Source organism: Episyrphus balteatus, chromosome 3 (genome assembly GCF_945859705.1).
Source record: "Episyrphus balteatus chromosome 3, idEpiBalt1.1, whole genome shotgun sequence".
In the NCBI taxonomy this organism is placed as follows: Eukaryota; Metazoa; Arthropoda; class Insecta; order Diptera; family Syrphidae; genus Episyrphus; species Episyrphus balteatus.
The window spans coordinates 89,145,047-89,171,586 of NC_079136.1; the positions used below are offsets into that span (position 1 = coordinate 89,145,047).

Sequence of the window (26,540 nt, forward strand, 5' to 3'; positions counted from 1 at the left end):
ACGACTGGGTCGCACGTGGTTCAAAGTATCGATATCTTATCTATTGCAGTTTATGATTTTATTATGTTTCGAGAAAAAAATAAATAAAGTTAAAAAAATTAAATTTTATAGGTAATTTTTTTTTTTTTTTAATTTAAAAAAAAAAAATTACAAATACACTTCAAAATGATAAGAAATACCTGTCTGTGAATATTTAATAAGATTGTCACACTAAATTTAATCTAAATCGTTAGAGTCGTTTCCTTAAAAATTGCAATACCTCGAAAACTTTATATGGGAGATATGCAATACGGCGTTAAAAAGGAGATATTAAAAACGGCTCTAGGGAATTACGTAAAAATCATGTGTACCAAGTTTAAAGCAAATCTATATATCCATTTATTAAAAGGATATTTCGGCTACCACATAATGCACCAAATTACATGATAATGCTAGAAACTGGTATCTCTCCTCTATTTATCAAAACCTTAAAATTGCAAGTTGACTACATATGTAATGTCCTTGAATTGACAGATGAACGTCTCCCAAAAAGAGCAGCACTGCAAGCTATAAATAGTAGATCTGGTTGGTTTCAAAAGTGGTTGGAGTTAGCTGAAGAGTGTAATATAGATCTTGGATGCCCGAGTGGGAACTCAAGTTGGAAAGCATCCTTGTATCAACTAATTTCTGTGATAGATGAAAGATTGAGACTGAAGTTCTCAACGGAAGCGGAAGAATCCATCTACAGGTTGATATACAGTAAGCTAGACCACAACCTCAAAGAAAAGAATTACTTCAGTGATGATTACACGACGGATCAAATATCAATGATGTTCAGATTACGAGGTGAGCTCCTCAGCCTCAACTACATCCCCCACCGTGATGATTTGCCCATATTGTGCGAAATGTGCAATATGGGAGAAAGAGAAGATATTTATCATTTTATCGGTAGATGTCCTGTGCTGCGAGAAACAAGGAGATGTATTTTTGGAAGTGATTTCCTATCCGAAGAGCGTACGAGACAATATCTTGATCAAATAAATGTACCCATATTGTACCAATTTTGCAAAATAGCACTAACTTATAGAAACAGAATTTTAAACGAAAATTTCTAATTAGAATTGTAACTTATTAAATTTTTTAAATGTTCATTTTAGTATAAAGTTGTCATTCAGGCAGACGGCAAAAAAGCCATGCTTTACAGATTTTTAAACTTGTAAAATTAATGTAAATACAATTTATAGAAATAAAGAAATCATCTTATCTATATCCATTTAGGCCCTAGCAAGTAAAAAATTAATTGCAAATAAAAAAACTTTCTGCATTGAAAAAAGAAAAAAACAAAGGAAAATATGTGCATTAAATATTTTTTTTTAATATTCATCGAATTTCTTACAATTTTGACTATTAGGTTCAACTATTGACTATTAGGTTCGATATTATAGTTGAAATTGCTAATGTATGGCCAAATAGCCAAAATTAAAAGAAATTCGACAAAAAAAAATATTTAATGCACACATTTTGCATTGAATATTTTTTTTTCAATGCAGACATTTTTTTATTTGCAAGAAATATTTTTTTTAATGAAAATTTTTTTTCAGTTAAGTTTTAACTACAATGACCTTAAAAGTGAAAAAGTGGGAAATTTACATAAATAAAAAAATTTTATTTCTTTCTAGCGCTATTTGTTTCTGGAAAAAACTACAAAAATTGTTTTTGAAACCAAAAACTAAGCTTTCTGCATCATTGTTTTTAATTTTGTGGTCGGAAAAACTGTCACAAAATGCGTTTGAAAATTTTCACTTTTTGACTTTTTGCAAAAAGTGGCCGTTTTAGTTATACCTTTACAATAAAATTTTTGTTTAATGCAATTTTTTTCAGTTGCAAAAAATATTACCCTTTTTTTACCTTTTTCTACCCTAGTAAAATTTCTAAAAATCCTGATTATTTAAAGCTTTAATTTGAAGTTTCTCTGGCTACCTTTAAGAAAATATAACTATCAACTGGTATAACGATGATGGTAAGTCTAGCGATATTTTTTGCTATTTATACCGATTAAGAAAAATGTACAAAATAATGATTATATTTTATTCACTATTAGTGGGCCACTGTGGCGTATGAGTAACATTTTTTTATATTCAAATTATATGTTAAAATTTCTGTCTGTCTCTACAATCTTTACAACTAGATTTACAAAATATATGAATTTTAGCACTATTATTTTACTAACTAATGCATACAATATATACCTAACTAATAGCTCGCTTATAAAGAATGGCTTTTCTTTGAAAACAATGAAAAGTATACGCCCCGAAATGTAGAAAGTGGCTTTTAAAATTGTAATGAAGAAATTTTTATTTGTGAAATCATTGGTTTGATAAAATTTAATCAAATAAAATGCACGACTGAGTTGCACCTACTTGCGCTTATGTTAAAAGTTGCTTGGCGTATCAAAGCATGTTAACAGTTCATAAAATATTTTTTTTAAGAAATTTAATAATATGAAAACTTAAAAGATAATATAAAAATAATGTAAATAATGGTTTGAAGATACGAAAATATCTTCTCAGATAGGTTTGATCTCAAGACGCACAAAGTATGCCATTTCATTTCTTGTATAAAAAAGAATTAATTTTTTTTTTTTTTTAAATCGTTGGAGCCGTTTTTTTTTTAAGAAATTGTTTTTTTTTGTACCTATAAGTATTTTCAAAAATTTGGTAGGTATGCCATTACAAAAAAATATTAATTGACACAAAAAACGAAGTTTCAACGAAATTCACTCATCCGTTTTTGATTTTTGAAAAAAAAAAAAATTGTTGAAATTTTTCTTAAAACCCAAAAACATTTTTTTTTTTTGAAAATTTTTGTGAATTTTAATATTGAAGCTAGAACAAATTTTTTGTACCAAATTTTTCGTTGGAATCGAGCTGTTTTTGAGATAATCAAACTCATTTATTTTGAGGAAAACGTTTGCTTTTATAAACATATATCGCTACAGGGTTATGTATAACGTTCTACTTGTACCGCTGTATCGTATACCTTGCCTGTGTGCCTTTACCTTTATATTTGTATTCATATTTTAATTCAACATGGTAGGTACATATATTTTAATTTAATATACCTACCTACAACTTAAATCTTTTAATTTGGCTAATTAATTAATTTATTTTTTCAAATGTTTCCCTGCAGCATTTTTTTTACATTTTTGTTGATCCTTTTTTTCCACGTGGAAGCAAAACCACATCTGATTTCCTATTCCGTCAACATTCTTATATTTTTTTTTTCTTTCTTTTATACTTCTCGCCCTGTTCATTTCTCATTCTCACGTAAATAATAAATACAAAAAAAAAAAAAGCTCCTGCGTTGCCCAAAAAGGCGTTATTCGGTCAAAAGACTAATGGTTCTCTACCATTCCTTTAAATCCTTTTCACTTCAACCGGATCTCAGATGGTAAATGGAAAATAATTTCGTTTTTTTTTTTGCTTAAAAAAAATATGTATTTCAACGTAGTATAGAAAAATCTTGCCACAGACAGAAGAACTGACACATTTCCTATCTCTAAACATAGATACATTTGACTTGACTATAAGCAGAATAAAATCAGACAAGGGAATAAGGATAATCCATGGACAAGGAGCAGCAGTTAGATAATTCGAACTCCAACACCGTCGTCGTTGTCGGTCGTCATCACAGTCTTCGTCGTTGCCTTCGTCGTCATCGTTTTCGTTATCGTCCTCGTCGTCGTCGTTGGTCGTGTGCCTGCCTGTTCAGGTCAACTTAATTAAAAATAATTTCCCGAGTCAGCTCCTGTTTCTTTTTCGTAAGTTAGTTCATTTGCCCTGGGGCTAGGCTGCTGCCACTCCCCATCACGAACAGGATACTTTTGTCTTAATTTCCTACTCTTCCTTGGTTTCTTCTTTTGCAACACTTTTATAATTTGTTATTATTTCATTCATCTGCTGCTATGTTTCTTTCTACTTTCTTTGCATTGATGGGAGCTAAAAGTAGGGGTTTTAGAGGGGGACAAATGAATAGATGGATCAGGATCATCAGGATGAAGCATTAGAATGACGTTGAGAATGAGAGGGTATCTCATCATTTTCTTTCAATGCAGTCAAACAGGACGTAGCGGAGCCGGATACATAATGCCAGGAGTTTTAGCTTTGTTCGGTTTAGGTTTATCCATCTTCTATCAATGGTCCATTTGGGAACGATATCCTGGTAACCTACATCCGACTTCATTATTCGACTGTTTTACTTTTTTGTGTTTTCTATTTTTTTTTTCTCCCTCTTTTATCTTTTAGTAACCACATTTTTGCAATGATGGCGTTTCTGGCAAACGAGCAAGCTAACCACGATGAAGAAATATATAATATCAAATGAGAAAAAGACCCTTTATACTGAACTGGTTACATAGATAGAAGCTTACACCCACATCATTCCTTCCTTAGTAGGAGTTACACCATTTTAATGCAATTCTACAACACGGAAAACTATTTAACCAGCTTCTTGAAAACAATATTCAAAAAAAACTAATGACATGCGCTTAGAAATGTTTGTAACTAGTAACTACTATAGTCTTATGTAAAAAGTCTCAAATGATAAACATTATACCTATGTACGTATAGAATCGAAAAATAAAAGAAACAAGATATATATATTTACCTAATGGATCCACTCGGTAAATGACCTCCGGCAGTACAGGACTCAAGAGGCAAGTTAAAAGTAACCAAATTATGGACCATTGTGTGATTGAAATACGACTCCTTCGGGGCGTTGTAGGTGTTGTTTCTTCATAGAATCCTGTCATTTTATTATGACTTTTTGTTGGCTGGCGTGTTTGTGTATAATAGTATAGCACAAGGAATCCGGATATTTATTTCAATAAGCACTTTGTGTGCGTTGGTCCTTTAACTATGGATCACAGTCGAACATTCTCACTCGTAGTTTTTATTTTGTTAAGATACATTTATATAAATGGAATCTATTGTAATTGTTGCTCTTTGTTTCTCACTTTTATTAACATTATTTTGAAGTATGTATATCTGCAAAGAAAAATATATAAATATGTTTTAGTTTTATATTTTAAGTAACTCACTGGAGCATCACTGTCGGTTACCAAGATAATAATGAAATATACATACATATCTACAAATTTCATTATGAAAATAATATATAATATATGAAAAAATTTTGTGTAATTTTGTTTCAATGAAAAATTAAATTAATTTAATATCCAAAGAAATACTGATACGATGATTTTTTTTTATCAAACAAGTAAAGATAAATAGAAAAAAGCAGGGTAGTTGTACATAAAACTTGTTAATATTGTGAAGGTTAAACATATTGTTGTGATTCTTATATCAAGGCTTTTTACTCTCTTGCAACTTAGGTACCTGCCATTTAAGACAGAAACTAAGTACAGTCAGTGGCGTACGTTGAGTCGCCGGGGCCCAGGGGTAAGACTAAATTTTGGGGCCCCATTGATATTTGGGGGCCCCTTTGTTACAAAAGAAATTACGTATACGCCATACGTTTTTTTTTTTATGGCCTATTTATTTTTAGGTTTATTTTAATGTTTTAATATGTTCGTAATGCACTTTGCAATACTTACTTAAAATGTCTCTCATAAAAGTAGTAAACACTTGTACTAGGGGCCCCCAAAATTAAATATTTAGAGACCCCTAAAATAAAAATTTTTTAGCTAAAAATTGATAGTTCTTGGGGCCTCTGTTCTGAAGTAATAAAAACATATTTTATTTTCCATCATCAGACATAATTTTTTTTATTTTGGGGCCTCTGAAAAATTATTTTTAGAGCCTCAAAATTAAGTGCTTAGAGGCCCCTAAAATATAATATAATTTTTTGGAGCCAAGAATTAATAGGTATTGGGACTTCTATTCTGAAGTAATATTCAGAATGCCACCAATAACGTAATGTTTTTATTTTGGGCCCTGATGTATTTATGTTGGGGCCCCTGAATTTATATTTAATTTTCCATTTGATTGTTTTGAACTACTTTTGAGGATCCTCAAATAATATTTTTGTATTATTTGTGGTGGCAAAGATTTTTCAAGTAATATATTTTGGGGCCCTAAGATAAAATTATAATTTTTCTTTTAAAAAAGCAGTTTATTTTTTTGGGGCCCCTGGGGTAACCTTTTTTTAAAATCAATATACATATATTGTGTGGCTACCAATGCATTATACATTACACTGAATGACATAATTTGTCTCCCTGGTTACTTCGTAACTCAATTTATGCTTCTTCCTTCTCTGCATTGTCTCCAGTAGGGGCCCTAGGGTCGTTCGGGGGCCACCGCCCCGCTTGCCCCAAGGGAGTGTAAGCCCCTGAGTACAGTTAAAATAAGTTTTAATATCACAAAATTGCACTAAGAGGGTTTTCTTTGCATTTTATTGTTTCATAAAATCAAAGGTATACAAATGCAAAATGAGATTTTTTCCCATTAGCCATTCAATTTTTATAAAGCAAAAAATAAAATTCCTATTGATATCATAGTGGAGTACCTAAAGCTCAAAAAATGACAATATTAGGGAGCAGCTCTGATTTTGATGATCTTTTTTTTTCAAACGTCGGTAATTAAAAATACTTTAAAGTCTATACCTAGATTAAAAATTGCCGGTGTTGCCGTTTTAATTTTTTAAATTTAATTGAAGATTTTTTGGAACAAAACATTTTTTTTTCAAAAATTTTGCTTAAATTTCATAAATTTTATAATGCCAAAAGATTGTCTACGCAATTAAAGGAAAACAACTATATGGGAGTGAGGGACAATCTTCCATTATTTAGGTGATAAATGCAATTTTCTCACAAACTAACTTCAAACACAAACAAAATTATTTGAACACAACGGCAACACCTACAATATTTAAGTATACATTTTTAAAAAGCTAGAAGCTTATTCATTTTTGTAAAATTAGAATTAAGTAAATTGAGGAAAGGGTTTTTGAAAAAATGGTAATTAAACTCAGATTTTTGAAAAACAAAAAATTATTGAAAAAATTTTAACATGTCCTTATTAAAATTTTTTCGTAACATAAAATTCATTTTTTATTCAAATTTGTTTTTATGTTTATGAAAAAAATTAAAAAGTATTTCATTTTCGAATAACTTTTTTTATTAGAGGTTTTGAAAAAAAAAAAAAAATTAACTGAATTTTTTTTTTAAGTTCAACATTTAAATATAAAGTTAATTTTTCTTCAATCAATAGCCCTTATTGTTGAAAGTTAAATAGCAAAAGTTTTAAGTTCTTATTTGTCAAAGTCTTTGAGTAAATCAATTATTTCAATGCAAAAATTCAGTTTTTATAAAAAAAAATCCTATTAAATTGAAGTAATTTTTTATTCTTTTTTAAAGTTGTACCTTTTCCTCTTCGGAATTCAACTAATAATATTTATGGCCAAAAGTTTTTTTAAAACAAATTAATATTTTACTTCGAAAAAGTTTGAAAAAAAGTCATTTAAAATTTTTGTATAACATTTTTTTTTCCAAAACTCTGAGTTGAGGACAATTCTTTCAAAAACTCTTAATTAAATTTAGTGGATTTAAATTTTACAGATAGAAATGAGATTCTGGTTTTTTAAAAACGTGTATGTTAATATTGTGGGTGTTGCCGTTGTGTTCAAAATGTTTTAAGATTCTGAGAAAATTGCATTTATCGCTTAAACGATGGAAGATTGTCTTTTACTCTCATATATTTTTTTCCTTAAATTACCTAGAGAATCTTTTAGTACCATTTATTTTATGAAATTTAAGCAAAAAAAATGGTTTTATCCAAAAAAAAAATTAATTTAATTAAAAAAAAACAATACGGCAACATCGGCAATTTTTAACCTATAGACTTTAAAGTATATTTGATTACCAACGTTTGAAAAAAAAAAGATCATCAAAATCAGAGCTGTTCGGCCTAAACTGTTGAAACCTAAACTTTCAAAAATTCGATGCCTTCTATTTTTTAAAGCCGCAACTATAAAGCCTCAAATCCTATGTATGAATTGTTCAAGATATTAACTTATATTTTTTTTTTGCCCACAGAGTGGTACGCGAAAGAGCGCCAAATTTTCGGAATCTTTTCAGTTTTTAACTTAATAATTCTTAAGTGTGCATATTATGAGAAACGTTTCTAGAAATCACTTAAAGAAGATGAAATTTTGTATAATTTGAGAGTATTCACAGCTCTTTAAAATCAAAAACTTCATGAAATAAAAATCACTTGAAAAGTTATAAAATTTTCTCCACAAAGTAGATAACTCAAATTTATAAGGGACTTGGTCAAAGGTTTGCAGTAAAGAGACTGATGTTAAATCAAAGCTAAATGCTACTAAATATTAGGTGTGAAATTTTCAGTTTTCAACTACCCAGGTCTATAATTTTTCTTTCAAAAAACCATTTTATTTTCATTTTATTTATTTTTAGATGAAATATTATTTATGTACATAGGTAATTCATAGAATATAATTTGTCTCTCTTGTGTCCGAAGTGATTCCTGTCAAATATCTTATCTTTTTGCTTCCTTATTTTTATAAAAAGTTGCCTTCTCTGCATTGTCCCCAGTCGGGGCCCTGGCGCGCCATGGCGTGTCGGGGGCCCCCGTGTGTACGCCCCTGCCTGTTTGAACCTGTATTATCTATAATGTGAAATTTAAGAAAGACTACTCCAATCGGTATTTGCAGAATTCATTCCTATTCATAAGAAAATAGCATTTCAATATTTTTAAAATTGAACAGCCAGGTGTGATAGTTGAAAACCGTATTGAATCACAAAAAAACATTTAGAATTATGAAAGTCGTTGATACAATAAACACCTTCTTCGAAATGGGTAAGGTCTTAAAAAGATTGATCACTCGACTGTGGAGAACAAGCTATCTATCTGTTCCAAACACCATAGACAAACCATCACATTCAGTATCTTTCTTAATTTTTCTGTTCCTTCAACTATGCCTTACCTATGTACTTCTACAATTTACTGATGTACAATGCACATAGTACCTAAGTGTCAGTAAAATTATGCCTAAGCAAATACTTTAATGCTCAGCAAATTATATGTAAGGAAAGTACACAGAGCCAGTTCACATTTATTTAAGTATATTTTCTCCTATAGCATTTTCAAGAGAGGATCTCAGCAATTTCCATACGTTTGTTTTTGTTTAACATTAGAATACGTAGGTAAGGTATATAGAAACCTTGCAAAGGCTTAGGATGTTAGGATTATTTTTTCCGGGTGTAAAGGTACCTACATGAGTGAATGAATTTACTGAACTCTGACAGCATATACTCGTCTAGTAGGTATAAATCTATTACTTCTACACCATTGAAAGCAAATGATTGCCATTTATTAAAAAATATATAAATGTTTATGTGTGTATGTGTAATCCTTAGCATATTCTGCCTAGTTATTTCTTGTTATGTGCTCTTGTCTGGCAAAAGAAGAATTTAATCCTTATTTTTCCTGTACAAGAAAAAAGCGTCGGCCATATAAAACCAATAATTTAGAGTTTTAAGTACTTTTTAAATTTACTTTTTAAGAATGATGTGGCTGGGTGGTTTTGTTTTATAAGAATTCCAATAATTTAATTTTTCGTTTTCAGTTTTTCAGTTTTCAGTTTTTTTTTCCGAAATGACCGTTCCTACTTTCATTTTTCAAGGAATTATTGAACCACCATCGTAACTTACATTAGATCAAATTTTGTTCTTCTGTGTAGCAAGAAAACAGGTTCCGAAAACATATGTTAGATTTAACTCACCGAAATGTTTGATTTAACCTAAAGGGCATTTCCATGGTAAAAATTCAGAAAAATTTCCAATTTGTAATTTTTAAAATAAATTGATACGAAAATACTGTCCTCATAAGACATTCATATGAAGCATAACTATTATTTGCATAATTAAGTAAAACTTTTTATAGCACTTGCTGGTTGAATAACGTGAGCAGTGGTACCACTTTACTTCAATTGAAGTAGATCTACTTCTTTTTTTCAAAAAAAAATTAAATCTACTTCCTACTTCGCACCATCACGAAAATAACGAATTCTACTTCATTTTAAAATCTCTGTTACAATCTACTTCAAATTATCAAAATATAAGCCAATTCTACTTCTTTTTGCAGAAAACCAAATATTTGACTAAAAATTGTTATAAAATAATGTATTGAAATAATATTTATACCGAAAATATAGAGTTTGAAGGAATTCAAATTTTTGGTTTCAGTTGTTTTTACTAATTAAATTATTTAACTTAAATAAATTTAAGAAAATAATTTTTTTTAAGATGGATTTTTATTAAAAAATGATATTTTGAAATCTACTTCGATTTTTCTCAATCTACTTCCATTTTTTCTTCAAATCTACTTCGACTTTTTTTCTGCAAGTGGTAACGCTGAACGTGAGTAGGCTTGCAATTAATCCCCCATATATTTGTCTCCTTATTCATAAAAGAAATAAAAAATAATATTCTTTACATTTCTTAACCCTCTACTGCATGAATTATGAAATGAAATGATATAAAAATTTTTTTAACAATTTTTTAGCTTTATTAGGAGTTGAAAAAAGGTATTACATAAATTTTGTAATTTTTTACATATATATACATTTTTAGAAACATAAACCATATATGGGTTAGTATGGAGCAAGTCAATTTCCAGCAAACAATTAATAACCCATATATGGTTTAGTATGCATTCAAGGTATGTTTTGTAAAATATGTTTTTATTAGGTACATTGGACTTTCCTTATTCATGGAATTTATTCAAACTCTTTCTTTTATCATTGTTGCAGAAGAACACCTTCCATTTTCTACATGTACACAATACGTTTTCAGTCCCGAAATTTGATATATTGGTGTTTTTGTTTGCCATTCAGGGATATGGTCGATGTTTTCAGTTAGTACTGAATTCAACGGCTTTTGCCCTTAGTTGTTGTGAGTGAATTGGAGTTTCGGGATAAGATGTGGCTGGACTTCCGTGACTTGTATATAAGTCCCTCAGCTTTGTTTTGTTCCATCTCTGCTTTGATCACGTGCCAAAGCTGAAGGGCATCATCTTTTTCGTGACATTTTAGGTGTTACAGATTTGTAAAAGTGCTCGGAGATGGCTTGTTTGATGTTAAAAAGGGCCAGAATCTAAAGCTAGATCGTCATCACTTCGAAAACCATCACCAGTTTTAGCATTAACACACTTATTTTTTCCATAGAAAGTCTTCCAATTCATTTTACAAAAAAAAAAAAAAATTCTCACAAAAATCAGTAATGTAAGTTGCCAACTCATGATAACCCATATATGGTGTTTTGGAAAAAAACGCAAAAAAAGACAAAAAATATTAAAAAAACAAAAAACAAACTTCTTTAACATATAAGATAATAATAAATTCATACGAAACTTATTTTTAATTGGATGCAACTTACTTATTTCTTATAAAAAAACACTTCAAAAGTTCACACTTTTATTCACTGATTTGCACTTTAGACATGCTCTTGAAACAATGAGTTTATTTCAGAATCACGACTCTCTTACTGATAATAAAAACCGGTTAATTATAAAAAAATAGACATAGTTTTATTAAAGTTTTTTTCTTTTTGACATTTGGTGCAATATAACAAGAATAAATCGATATGAAATCGATAAACCATATATGGGTTAGTATGCGGTAGAGATTTAAGACTGATGTTTTGTCATCTCCCCAAAACCTGAATAACTTAATCTTGTCGATGATATCTTCAAGCTGAGGATAAATGACAGAGCCTAAGTGCATTTGTGTATTTTTTGCCTAATCACCTTGATTGGAAAACTAGCGTTATTTAACCCCCCCGAAAACCATATAAATTCTCGATTTAAATCTGCCAGACTTTTGAATTCGTTAATAAAGCTCATAAGGCTATAAAACTGCATACTTACATTTCGATTATACCTCCACTGGCAAAATTTGTTCTGGGCTCCTAGACTATATTGTTTTTGCCAAAGATACCAAAGATCACTTTCACATTCGCTTTCCCAGTTGACACTAAAGAATTCCAATTAACAAAACTGACCAAATCGTAATCACACTCCAACCACCAACCAATAACAAAATTTGTCATGGGTAAACCCGAAAAAAATACGCACCTATTTGAGTATTGAGTCAAGCTGCCTGATACGGCTGTACAAAGTCATGTTGTCTTGAGTCGGGCTATACAATTCCTCGTTTTCCACAAAATGTGATTTATTTCACATCACAATCATATTTTTCGACAGGAAAAACAAAAAAAAAAAAAAAACATATAAAAAATGTTTCACAATAATAAAACACTTTGATTTTCAACAACAAATTGCAATTGAAAAACTTTGGTTGGTCTTAGAATGTTTAAAATTAAGAGTTATATGTATTTTTCAAAAAAAAATTTAAAAAAAAATGTTTTCTCAGAAATAAAAAAAAAAGTTTATGGTGGACCAACCTTACCATTTATGTGTATGAAAAATAGATGTTGGCCGATTCTCATACCTTCCCGGCGTGTGTACAAAATTTCATATAAATCGGTCCAGCCGTTTCGGAGGAGTTTGGTAACAAACACTGCGACACGAGATTTTTATATATCAGAAAGATTATGAAATACCGGTTAAAAATCACATGTTAAAATCGTCGTGAATTAAAAATCACAGTCACAGGTATACCTGTGATTGAAAAATCATGGGTATAGGTATCAGGCAAGGAAAAGTCGATAGAATTGTATCGAATTCGATACAAATGAGTTTGCTCGGGTACAAAAATTCAATTTGTCTAAGTTCGATACAATTTTTTAATCTGTGTCTTAAAAATGCTTTTGCAATCTAAGATTTTTTGAACCAAAATAAATGTTACGGTTTGAGTGTAGTGACTTGTTCTTTAAAAATTTTCATAAAACTTCTATTTTTTTCGACATTAGTCAGAAAATATTGAAAATGCTGTTCGAATCAGAAACTTATAAAGACTAAATGTCAAAACTGACTTCACTCTGTTATAAATTCACAAGAAAACAAAAATTAAATTAATTTTCGAAGTAAAGCATTAAGCCCGAAGATCGGCAGACTTTTATATGGAATAGGCATGTTAGCGTATATTAACTAACCTTAAAATTTCATGTTATTCAAAGAAAACACGTAAGTCTCTATGTTGCAAATGTTTTGACACTATATCTTATTACTGAATATTTAAGTGTGTAAAACTAATTTTAAGTTCAAAATTGAGCCATTATCTTAAAAGCAAAATTGCACTTTTATTTTTTTGTCCCCAAAATTTGTATAGTGATTATGTAGTTTTTCCCATATTTATTTTATTCCGAAATTAAATAAAAATTACTCTTTAACGCAGAAAATAATGACATGTACATTATATGGAAAATTTAAGAGTTTTTGCAAATGAAACATTTTGATTAAATTTTATATTAATTTCTAGTGTGAAAAATATATTTCAATACAATTTTTCCTATAGTTAAAAAATGTCATTTTCCATCCCTATTATGTATACACAATACAAATCTTTTTATATTATTTTAGGATAGTACCAAGTCTTCTTCAATTCAGGAACTATTTTCTTGAATACTGAAATTACTGATAAACATGTTATCAAATCTTTATATTTTATCTCGAAAGACAAAAATATACAATCTTAGTAATTATGTAATTATGCCCTTAGGGAAGGTGAACTTGCACATGATAAATGGATGAAAGTTTTCTTGTGTATTAACATTAATACATACAAACTTCTACTGAAGAAATCATTAATATCAGCTCATTCAAGAAGTATCGTTTAAACTTGTCATTTTTTGTGTTCTCAGTAGTCAGTAATGATGTGTCGCATTTCGTCTAATTCTTGAAAATGGAAAAATATGATTATTTACTAAAAATTAAGAACTTTTAGTGAAGTAGAAAGGACATTTACTATCTGAAAATAAATGTTCCACCTCCTTCAACAATTTTGAAAATATACTGATTATACTTATGTAGATTACCTATCTCAATTTTATTCTAATCTTTTAATATTTTATTGCACTACCACACTATCACTTATTCTTTCAATGAGATAACGTCATTCTTTATTTTGTTATACCTACAAATACTCATGTGAAATGAGTATTGTATTTTTTCTTATCTCCTGAAAAAAGCATAACGTATTTAATCGGCAGCATGTTTATGTAAATTAAATCTATGATGAGAAACTTTTGTCACATTGCCAACACTAATTAGCTCAATGTTGACATGTACAGCAAAAATTTTCAATTTTAAGAAACATTTTCGAAATGAGTTCGTTGTAAGCATCTTACCTAAGAGAAAATCTCTCTAAGATCTAAAAGATATTATGCTAATGAGCCAAAGCACACAACAAAAGAGGGAGAAAACTTTGATGCTGTGAGAGATGATTAAAAGTCGGATAAAATAATCCATTATTCTTGTGTTCTTTTTTCTGTCAAAGTTTTGTTGTCATTTTTGTCTTTGTATCTATCCTGGGTAAGATATCATTATAGGATAGTCAAATTTACTCCTTTACGCATTCAAATGGCATGATAAAACCGAGGCTATGGATTATGAGTTTCTTGTCAATTTCATAAATAAATCATTTTTGAAGGAAACAATTTTCCCAGAAATTATGGTTTTTTTTTCACACTTTAAAGTTATAAATGTTAGCTTTTGAAATTTTAAACTCAAATTTTTACTCGCATACTAATAAAAATAATTGCAGTGTTGTCAACTTTTAAAACTAATCAAATCGGATTTTTCAAATAAAATGCATCTAAAAGAAACCAACAACAATTAAAATGCATTCTTGGCTAACCAAAATTTATAAACTTTATTTTTTTTAAATTGTTTGTATTACAAAAAAAAAAAAACATTAAAAATACCTATCAAAAATATATTCAAAACAACAAAAAATATTAAAAAAAAAAAGCAAATATCTTGGTTTAATTTTCTTTCATTTAAAATTTTTTTTTGCAAACGGATAATTTTTGGAACATTTATGTATTAATCTACCAGATACCTTGGATACTATCTTTCTCAGAAAATAAAAAAAAAACTCCTTGATGCTTTAATATTATTTCTACAAGGAATTTTCGGATACAGAATGGGCAGGTTCAGAAACGTTAGGGACTAAATATTTAGGTAATTTCTAGGTCTCTGATTGGTCAGCTGTCAAAAAAAAATCCTTCCAATTTAGGTAATTTTTTTGGAAAGCTGACTGGAAAGTTAGGCAAGAAAATTTTACCTAAATATTTAGGAAAGTTTTTTTTGTCAACATGACAGATGATTGTTTTTAATTACAACAGAATTAAATCTATTTGTGTGAAAAACGAGTAAAAAGTGCATTATCGGTTATAATTAATAATATTTATTTATTAAAGTTAAGTGAAATTTGGTGATCTATAAAATTCTCAAGAAAATTTCAAAAATTGACAATAATGGTGTATCCAAACTAATTTAGTCAATTTACTCAAATTTCCGTTCAAAAAGTGACGTTGCCTAAATATTTAGTCCCTAATATTTCCAGAACGTGCCCAATGTGATTTTGGTATATACATACTTTACTTATTGATTGATTGATTGATTGAATTGCCTGTTGGAGTAAGTATTTTTCTTTTACAAATTAAAAAATGTATTTTCATTCTTTAGAATCTTCCATCATCGCTTCAATACTATTGATCAGCTGCTCTGTTTATCATTTTTGACAATGAACGATGTCATTTTACACAATTGTACAACAAGACACAATGTTTGAGAAAATTTCGTTGGAAATGGTAAATATTTGGTTTTGTTTTTCTTTAAGCTAAGTTGTGGTTGAACACGTTTTCAGTCATGTACTTTGTGATTTAATTTTAAAATAGATAAGGGTAACTACAAACTATACATTGGCATTTTCAATGTCAACCACAATTCTTTCTTTGCACAGAGAAAAATATGACCCGCTAAAAACTAACAGATTGCCATATTGTTTTACCGCCCATACATTTCATAAGGAAATCTTATTAAAATCAACCATTAATAAGGTTTTTTTAAGGAGATTTCTTATTATTTTTATAGAGAAAATCTTATTAAAATTTGACTGAAAAGTTGATTTTTTTTTGCAACTTAGCACTAGAACAAAAATCGCGATCAATATTTTCATGGCAGGTTGGTTCAGGTGGTAAGGTGGGCGACTAATGATTTGAAGTCTCCAGTTCGATTCCCAGTCTGGTCATCGTTTTTTTTTATTTTTTTGCAGATTTTAAAACAATAAGGAAACCCCGATTGTTTTAATAAGTTTTCCTTCTTGGATGAAAACCATAGAGAAATCTTATTGTTTTTGTTCTATTTTATGTGGTCTATTTTTCTCAATGTGGGGAAATAATAAGTAAATATAGCAAATACAGCATTTCCAAACGCGATTTGTCCATTTTGAAATGAAGCTGTAGCTATAACCGCTGATGTTTGATATGTATAAAATCACACAGTACCTCGAGTACACCAGTGTAAATTTACAGCATCGCGACAAGTGAAACTTATTTTTGAACCCAACGTATCTAAAAATACAATAATTACTAATGATGAAAAACTTACTAAGGCACAGTTATAAGACAGTATTTAAAAGATTATTGTGTTTTAAGGATCCATGAAGAAATGTCAAAATAAGGTGGACCCCGCACTATTTATATGAAAATGTGGTTTAAGTCAAATGCTCCATATTTTTTGCACAGTGCTTTCTTTTGACATCCCGAACAAAAGTCTCATAGGTCACAACAAAATCGTATGACCAGATTTTGAGTTTTCGGTCAGTAAAAGTGTACCCCTTCGTGCACTTATTGAGGCTTATTTTTTGCCAAAAAGGCATAATTTTTTTCTTTCTACTCTTGATTTATATTTTAAAACTTTTTTATAATTTTTTAAATATTTTGATAAAAAGACTAAAAACTTATATTTTCTATATCTTTTAAATAAAGGTTGTTCGAAATTTTATATACAGAATTTGTTTTTTCCATTTAACTCTTGGTAGTGTTTAATTTTTCGAAGAATTTTGTTCACACTAATCACTTTTACTAGAAAAGAATCTAATTTTGTTGCTGTAAAAAGGTCTAAAACGCTTGCAAATAGGCTAATATTTTTTATTGGTGAAAAAAATTGGCCGCTAATTTCTTCCAATTATATGAAGCAACGTCTTGAAATATTCCTTTCGAAGAAAAAAAAGTTTCCGTTACGTGACAAATAAGTTGCCTTTTCAATCATCAGTTAGACTATCAGAAGAATAAATTTCGATATAAAAAATTTAATCCTAGGAATAATCTCTATCTGAGGTTTATCTGACTATTGAAAAATTGGCCCTTAATGTATAAATTGATTAAATAAATATTTCGTTTTGTGTACTTGTGTACTTTTTGTATATAATTTTTAAGCATAAACTAAGAAATTTAAATTGAGGCAGAATTTATTTGAAAAGGCATAATTTTTTTTCAAGTGAGGCATAATTTTGACTGAATGGGTTGGCAACGCTGACCTTTACTCATGTTAATGATAATTTCTCTGTTAATACTAACAGTAGAAACTTGATAGTGGTCTTTATTTTGAGAAATTAATCTATATAATGTGATGCTTTTTTATCAAAGGCTGAGGTAAGCTCGCCGGTTCCATCAGGGTTTTGCCGAAGAAAGCACAGTAAAACTCGGCTATAGAAGAAACCAAAAACTCAAATTCTTTATTTTCACTATAGAATCGTTCTTTATTGTTCTATACTTTCTTTAAATAACAATTTTAAATAAACCTTATAAACTACTTAAAAATAATGCCCAACACTCCAAGAGAGCAGGGGATCTCGGAAGGAGATAAAAGAAATAAAACCTACGGTGACAAAAATATGCTATTATGACCAAACTCAGAGTCAGATGGTGGTTTCGGGAATTATGATTAAACTCCAAATGAGATGGTGGCTTCGGACTTCGGATAGAGACGGGGATTATGACCAAACTCCAAATGAGATGGTGGATTTATGACCAAACTCCAAATGAGATGGTGGCTTCGGATAGAGACGGGAATTATACCTAATGGTAATTCGGAAGTAATGCCCTTAACTCAAGGTGAGAAGGGGGACTCGGAAAGAGACGCTAAATCTACCTAGATAACTTCAAAACGGAAATTTGGCAAAATTCAAAAATTTACAACAATACGGTATATCTATATAGGAGTATTGAAGGAGAAATCGTCTACTCGAAGTAGAATCAAAAGATCTCTGCTTTATTCGGAATTTCTTACTTCTACTTAGTAATATTTTTACACAAAGCAAGTGTGAACTATATAAAATTTAACGATAAAATTGATATTTTATTTGTTTTTTATGTTGAACTTTATAATTATTTTATTAAGATAAGATAAAATTGATGTTAAATTAATAATAATAATAGTTTTGAGTATAAAACAAAATGTATGTTTTCGTGTTTGTGTTGTTGCTATTGATGGCATAATCTGGGACGTTCAGTTGTTTCGGTATCGGTTTTATAGTCCGGGATGGGTGGTTGCCAAATAGTTTTAATTAAATTGATTTCTTTTTGTTGCTGTTGATGGCATAGTTCGGGACGTTTTATTATTTTGGTTTCGGGTTTATAGTCCGGGATGGTTGGTTTCCATACAGCTTTAATTAAATTGGTTTGCGGTGGAAAGGAAAGTGTGACGATTCGTTACAATAACTGCATTTACAAAATGTTGATATCTTTTTTGGTTGGTCAGATATTAATTCTTAAAGCTATTCATTTTTTCTTGACCATGATAATTTTTGTCTTTAAGGCCAATTTTCTTCGAAAATGTGTGATTAACACAATGTTTTATTTATATAGCTATATTTTTATGAAAAAAGAGGTTGTCTGTAAAGCCGTTTTACGGACGATGATTTTACGTGATAACGTCGTCAGAAAACAGGTTGTGTGCTTTTGTTTAAAATGAGTCAATTGAAGCGTTTACTTATTTCAAACAATCATAATTTACAAGAAAAAGCTAAAAAAAAATACCTTTTTTATTTTCTCATTATATTAATTTTTTTATTTTAAAAGCTTACAAAAAAAATTATGAAATTTAAAAGCCAAGTATTTTTTCTTAAGAATAAAACCAGATCTTCACTGGTGTTTTGAGGTTTTTCGCAAGTTTCTTGAATTAACATTGTGTAGTTTGTAGTTAGTCTATCGTTATGTGTGATATACCAAATGAAAGGTAATTGTATCAGGACGCTCATTTAAGTTTAATAAAATTTCTATCTGCTATCTTGGTCAAAAGTTATAACCTGTTGAATTCTAAAATTTTATTTTACCGTTATCTCAAATTGTGTTTACGAAAATGATTGAAATTTCGCACACATATAGTCGTGATCATGGTCTATCATTACACTATATACTTTATTCCTGTATCTATTAAAGAAAAAAAGATAAAAATAAAAAACGATGAAAGTCGGTTAAAAACGGTCAAAAAAACGTGTTTTAAAAAAACTTGGTTCTTTTGTTATTCAGTCAAAACTCACTAAACGATTCCAATTTTTGGCACATGTATGCACAAAGCCAAAACCTACATTAACTTTAAGTAAAAAAATCGAAAACTACCCAAAAATACCCCTAAAAAACAAGGTGTTTTTCAAAAATTCATATTTCGAAACGCAAAGTGTTGGAAAAAAATCCGTATCAGACCCCTAATTTTTTTTTTTCTCATCTTTCACCTGGCACCTTTAGAATTGTCAAATTTTTTTAGATTTTTTTCTTAAATGCTGTTATTCTTAAATTAGTCTCATCTATCTATACCTAGCAAAAAAATCAACTCTCTACAACTTCGCGTTTAGATTTTAGCTGAAAATTCATCTTTCCGTTTTACCCCTGTTTACCCTATTAAATGACGGAATTTTTAAAAATCCTTCATTTGGATTAGCCTGAGGTTATTATCTTTCAAATAAGCTATAGAAGATTTTTGTATCTCTAATATGTAGTTTATTTTTAATTTTGAATTGAAATTTTTTGCCGCACTGCTAAAGTGCGAGAGTGTAACGTTAGAAAATGGCGTCACTTTTTTGTGGTGGCTGCCATGGTTCATCGATTTATAAGACGTTATCACGTCAAAAAAAAAAAAAAACAATAAATAAAAACAAAGTGGTTTTCAAGTTTACCAGATAACTCGTACATTTTATGATAATATCATACATATTATGTATTTTGTTTTAACGTAAAAATTTTTTAAATAATTAAAAACTTTTTTTTTTGCGTATACATATGATTTCTTTAATAAATACCAAGAATATTTTTTATTTAAACAACTATCAGCAACTTAATGCTGAATCTCAAGTTATCTCAAGATAAAAACTACTTCTTGTTCACTCAATTGAACTTGCAATTGAAATCAGAAGGAAAACCTCATTAACAAAACTGTTAGTTTTGAATATGTATTCTCAACCTTCTACATCTCCCTCTTTTGTGTTATACATATAAGACTCTTCTTTACTTAATAACGCTCAATTAATATTTACGATGACTAAATAGCTTACTCTTATTAGTTTGATTGGAAGCTCTATAAGGATTCTTTTGTATAATTTTTGTGATAAAAATTGTTTCGAAATTATGACATTTACATAATTATTCAACTGATTTCTATTAATAACATTCGTTACTTGAATGTATATGTGAATTTTGTTTGTTTTGTATAGAAAACATTTTCTTTCCACACATTTGAATAATAATCTCATTCTTCCTTAATGGAAGGAAACATTACTGAAATTACTGTTATCAATCACAGTTCTTATTATAGTCTCAACAGTCATTCATTGTTTACATCAATAACTTAATAGTATAGAAGTTGTTTTTGTGAAGAGCTTGATTTTCATTACAGATGGCTACACATACGTAATTAATTGACATAACTAAGTAACTCTGTGATTCCATTTCGGTTTGTCAGGTATTTTTTTTGAAATAGTTCTTGAAAATTCATCCAAACTCAACTTCCCTTACAAAATCGTCAATCAGACAATTTATTTATTCCATTACTTCTGCACACTCAAGTGCTAACTTGAATGCATATACCACATCAAATACTGTGAAAGACAAAACATTAACAAGAAAATATCATAAAAACAAGCAAAAAAACACAAGCACCAGATCCAAAATGTCGACAGAATGAAGATAACTCTACCCAAAACAACTAAAACTCAACCAAAGCAATAGGTTGAGAAGTATAAATTAATTTCTTTCGAAATAGAAGCCGAAAGCCCAAAAAGATACCAATCTTAAAGGATGTCTCTGGAGGATACAGATGGAGAACGAGTGTATAGAGTTGTAGAGGTTTGTTGTGTTGTCTTTCTGTTTGTACAAACTATAGAGCAAAAACATTCCTCCATCACAGATCAACTTTTCATAAATTCAATTAATTCTGACCCATGGCACACATAACAGAAGAAACATCAAAAGTTATAAAACTTCCTCCAGTTTTTTTCTGAAAGTTTTTTTTTTGGCCATCAACATAATTTTTGCTTCATCGTATTCACATTGGGAAATTTGCTGCCAAGAAAATCATGTAAATACTATACTGAGCTAGAGATGTATAGAAGAAACATCTCAGAGAAGGGTGTGGTTACTCTAAATCGTTCAAGTATCGTGTCCTTTTTGGCAAGAAAAAGCTGTTTCTGTATTTATACTATATATCCATATAAACCACCCACATCTACTGTATACAATCTATTCATAGTAAGTGGAACAGTAACATTTATAAAATTCCTCTTAACTTCCACTCACATCATAGTTGTGTTCTAGATAAGTTCTAATTGATGATGACTTAAAAGAAGGACTATTATGATATTTTACATGATGATGGGTTCCGAGGAGTTGCCAGACGATTAAGATTGAAAGACTATGGGGGATGTGGTTGGGAATATATAGAGGATGTCATATATCATATGTCATCATCATCATCATCCTTATGACAAACAATCGTTGACCTCACACAAGACAAGAATATGTGCGGGAAGTTGTTATTGTGTCGTTGAAGAAACTTTTCGAAACTTTGAAAATTTTGTGAAACTTTTAAGAGCCCGTACATCACAAAGTTTTAATCAGTTTTTTTTAAACAATTTGCATATTAAGATATATCATAAACTTTAATTTATTATAAATTATGCGTGATGAAATTAAAAAAAATATGTAATGAAATGTGTGTGTGTTCATACTACATATGCATGTATACGCAAGAATAAATGCATATGTATGATACAAAAGGTTAATTTAATCAGTAGTTTGCGTTCTTGAGTAGATTGGAATTAATTTTCAAGTATAGAACCACTCAAGCTGAGATCAAAATAACCTAGACTATTTCAATGAAAGGTTGATTTTACTATAAAAATGCTTCTAAGGCGAATATGGCCAAAAAATGGGTTCAAAAATGACATTGAAATGTGATTGAAAAATAGGTATTGTATTTTGTTATGATTTTCATAATTTCAAGTCCTTACAGAATAGCCATTTGCTCTGCTTTCAAATGAGCATTCAGAAGTCACATTTTAGCTAAAGAATTAATTTTGAAAATTTTTTAAAAATTAAAAAAAAAAAATTAATTGAAGAACACGGGGTGTATACGTACTTTTTTTATTCGAATTGTAAACGTAAATAAAATGTGTTTTTCGAAAATGTTGGATTCAAAATTAAAAATCTAACACAAGATATTGCGGTGTAACACAATAATTCTTAAAAATTGGTTGCCATAATTCTGCCTGTTTTTTGCCTGTGTTTTTGTCTGTGTGTGAAATTAAATTTTTTTTTAATTACTTATAATAACAGCACCTGACATGGAACCGTTTTCTTGATTTCCGAAAAATTTTTTAATTTTTTTTTGAAAATGGGTTGACAAATTTTCTGGAAAATTGTTTTCAATTTTTTTTTTGAAAATCGTTAAAACTTTTATTAAACAAAAAAGTTAATAAAAAAAACCGTTTAATATAAATGTCGACTTTAAATTTAATGGAGAGTAAAAATCGTATGAACAAGGACGTGTGACCCAGCCGTGCATATTGTTTAATCTAAAAAGTTTCCAGTACCTAAGGTAAAAAAAAAACTGTAAGTTAGTCAAAATTTTCATAAATAAACATTTTGCATTTTTATTTTTATAAAATATTGTTTTGACGAAGTCCTTTTTCACATTCTTAATGAATCAGTATTTCATGTTTGTATACCTTGGTTTAGGTTTGTCATGATGGCGTCGCCCAAATTGTCCCATTTGTAGATACAGAACAGATTTCAGGTATTTAATAGGATTCATAACTGGGCTTTATAGTGGGCAAAGCTATCACGTCGATTTTCACTTTTTGCCAGTACTTGGAAACGCGTTTGACGACGTTTGGTCTAGTATTATTCTGTATCTGCAAGAAGTTTTTTCCAGTTTAAGGTGGATAACACAATGAATTAAAAAAAAAATATTTATAATTTTTTTTTTGTCAAACGGCTCAAAAGATTTTGGTTTTTTATTATTATTTTTTTTTTTCTAAAAAAAAGGATTTTATTAAAATAAATCAACTTGCGTTCTTTTTTTGGAGCTCAAACTTATATAAAAAGTTTGTATTGTCACTTGAAGATAGAACGAATTATCCTTTTTATTATTTATAAAAAGTTTTCAAATTTAAAAAACTCTAAGAGCAAGTTTGAGTGAGCAAGTTGTGAAATTTATTTACGAGTATATTAAAGTCTTTATTTAGTCAAACAAATTATTAAAATGACACATTATGGACTTCTAATGCACCATTCATAAAATTTAGAGAGTTAAAAGAACTTGACTTCAATGATTTAGATATACCCAAACCTTAAAGAAGCTGTATGAACAAAGTTAGTTGGTTTATTCATCATTTTTCAAGCCTTAACTTTTTTTTGTAGAATGAAGTCTTCAAATTAACATAGATTTAAGAATACAACTAATCCTTAACAAATCATTTTAATTACCTTCACTACCCCAATTTAACAATTTTATCAAACATATTAACAAGGGACCTTCTTCCTTGTTGGGTCAGCAAAAAAAAAAAAAAGATTTAAATACAAAATATATCCCCAAGGCAAATTATACCCTATTTTCAATGATTTTTCGTATCACGATACCCGAAATCCATTTCTCAAAATACATTATTTCTGGTGCGTTTTTGTTTGATTCTCTGAACATTTTCTAATATTATTTGACCTAACCATTCATTTCAATGGCTCTCTATGAGATTTTAAGAAAGAAGACAAAAAAAAAAAGGAAATAATAAAAACCTGATTGCTATGCGGGGTCCCACTTGAGAATATTGTCCCACCCTTCCCCATTATACAAATAAAATCCATTTTCTTATTCTTCGATAGCAATATGATAGGACGACTTAAGCTAATCACCATTCACAACCCTCGTAATTTTAATGTTTCCCCATAGTGAAATAAAGCAAATTTCTTGAAATATTTACGTTTAACCCTAAAGTGCCATCTGAGATGTATGTATATAGAATATCTATAGATTTGTACTCATACCATGGCGCCTGCGGTATAACACAAATTATTACTTTTTTTTTTGTTTGATGGCTATTAAATCTAAATTTATATGTCCTTTACATTGGAAGAACTTTTTTATTTTAATTTTTTTTTTATATTCTTTTGGTTCTTTTGGTTATAAACGAGAAGTGGTAATGATTAATGATGTTGAATTTTCTCCGCAATCTTTTGTTTTAAATCAAACCAAATATTTTTAATGGTTTAATTGGATTTAAAATAATATTTCCCCAGACAGCTTAGAGTTTTATTTAAGTACAAGTACTTTAAGTGGCACTTACTTTTTTTGTTGTTTTAGACTGATATTGAGTGGTTTGTGTATCCAATTTGTTAAGACAACGCACTTGGGAACATTTGGTATAAAAAAATAAATTATAAAAGCAATCGGATTGAGGAAATAACACAAAAAGTAATCATTTTTTATCCGAAATCCAATTCAAATAAACCTGATCGAAATGTTAAATGTAATTATTTTTTTTTTTTTTCTTAAGAAAAAAACCTCCATCTTCCGAAAAAAAAATTTTTAAACTAAATCAATTCGAGGAAGGATTTTTTCATAATTTTGATAAAAAAAAGCTCAAAACTTGAAAATTTTCTTTTTTTTGGTTTTTTTTTTTACTTTTTTGGCTTGTAACTTTTTTAATATTCAGAATATCGAAAAAGTGTTTTCAACATAAAAGACGTGAAATTTAATTGTCTACGTTTTTTGCATAACCAACTTTTAAATATAAAGAGCAGAAGTTGAGATATTTAATAAAAACTAAAATCCAAGATGGCGGCCAAATGGTGAATTTCACGAGTGCGAAAAATCTGTGATATATTAACCCAATTCTCTATCGAATTAGTTAAAAAAATTTGGTAGCGGTACAAACTGCCAGGTCGCCCACATATGAACATCATAAATGCACTGGACACAGTTACTAGATACCCTGTATTTTTAGAATAAATTAAAAATAAATCATACATTTGTTTTTTTTTATTTATTTTTTATGTTTTTTATTATTTTATTTTCAGGTATCTACTTTAATTTCCACTTAATAAGAAATGCAAAATCACATATTCTGTTTATTTTTAGTCTTCATAATCCTTTTCATTTCTTTGTAAATTTGTTATAGCTTTTATTGCAACTTTCGCCAAAATTGTGTATTAAATTCTTAAAATAATTTTTAATTCAATTTTGCCACGAAAATACATTTGAATAATCAATTTTTAAATATGTATAATGTACTCCATGAAATTTTAAAAATATATGATTATTTATGCGGATTGTTTGAAAAAAAAAAACACAGTATTTCAAGTTCAATTGAAATCAGTTGTGAGCATTTTATAGTAGGTTCTTATTTATTTTGTATACTCCTAAATAATTGCTCATATTTAAATAAATTAATAAATTTTTCGTGATTTAACAGATAAAAATATCGATCTCAGCATTTCCGTCAGGTCATTTCTACCGAATGACGGAAATGATTTCATATTTTTTTCGCAATGCCATTTATAAAAAAATCTTGATTTTTCTTGGAATTCATTTAAATCATTTACGCAATGATGACTCGTCACGCAATTAATTATCGCGTAAATAGTTATCATTTTGATAATTAAGTATGACCAAATTCGTAAAAGCAAGTGGCCGCGCTTTTTAATCATCATCAATTAAGGAGTAAATATATCGCATACAAACACTTTTGCTTTTTCTCAGAAAGTATTTAAAAAAAAAAACGAACAGTAAAATTGAAACTTTCCATAGGTATGATTTTATATTTTCATCTTTTTGCTTGTTCTTTAAATTAAATATTGAAATGAGGAATACAAAACTGCGTACCTACTTAGTTTAAATAAATGCACGACTGGGTCACACGTATGTTCTTGTACTTGCTTTTGTAAAGAAATATACATATTATTTTTAGTGGAGTAACTAAAGCTCAAAAATTGGCAATATTAGGGAACCCGGTCGAACAGCTTAGATTTTGATGATCTTTTTTTTCAAACGTCGGTAATTAAAAATACTTTAAAGTCTATAGATTAAAAATTGCCGGTGTTGCCGTTTTGATTTTTTAAATTT

The 26,540-nt window shown here is 29.0% G+C and overlaps 1 protein-coding gene and 1 long non-coding RNA gene across 6 annotated transcripts in view; one reads left to right on the top strand and one right to left on the bottom strand.

Annotated features, from left to right (window-relative positions):
- LOC129916544 (protein eva-1-like) overlaps positions 1 to 26,540 on the bottom strand; it is a 220,163-nt gene that overhangs the window by 171,639 nt on the left and 21,984 nt on the right. For 2 of the 4 annotated variants that reach the window (XR_008772494.1, XM_055996548.1), the window contains exons 1-2: positions 5,078 to 5,137; positions 4,645 to 5,024 (exon numbers count right to left, since the gene is read on the bottom strand). Coding sequence is in view for 3 of the 4 variants with exons in the window: in XM_055996548.1 (XP_055852523.1) it covers positions 4,645 to 4,789 (145 nt within the window). In the remaining variant the exon portion in view is untranslated. Of the gene's footprint in view, positions 1 to 4,644; positions 5,025 to 5,077; positions 5,138 to 11,888; positions 11,995 to 12,095; positions 12,209 to 26,540 lie in introns of those variants that run through there. The other 2 variants (XM_055996550.1, XM_055996549.1) reach the window with 2 other exon arrangements.
- LOC129916546 (uncharacterized) lies at positions 15,499 to 22,127 on the top strand. Of its 2 annotated transcripts, none has more exons than XR_008772495.1 (5): positions 15,499 to 15,563; positions 15,612 to 15,736; positions 21,186 to 21,268; positions 21,330 to 21,670; positions 21,726 to 22,127. It is a non-coding gene; the product is annotated as an uncharacterized LOC129916546 (long non-coding RNA). The 2 variants fall into 2 exon arrangements; XR_008772496.1 differs by having other exon boundaries at positions 21,737 to 22,127.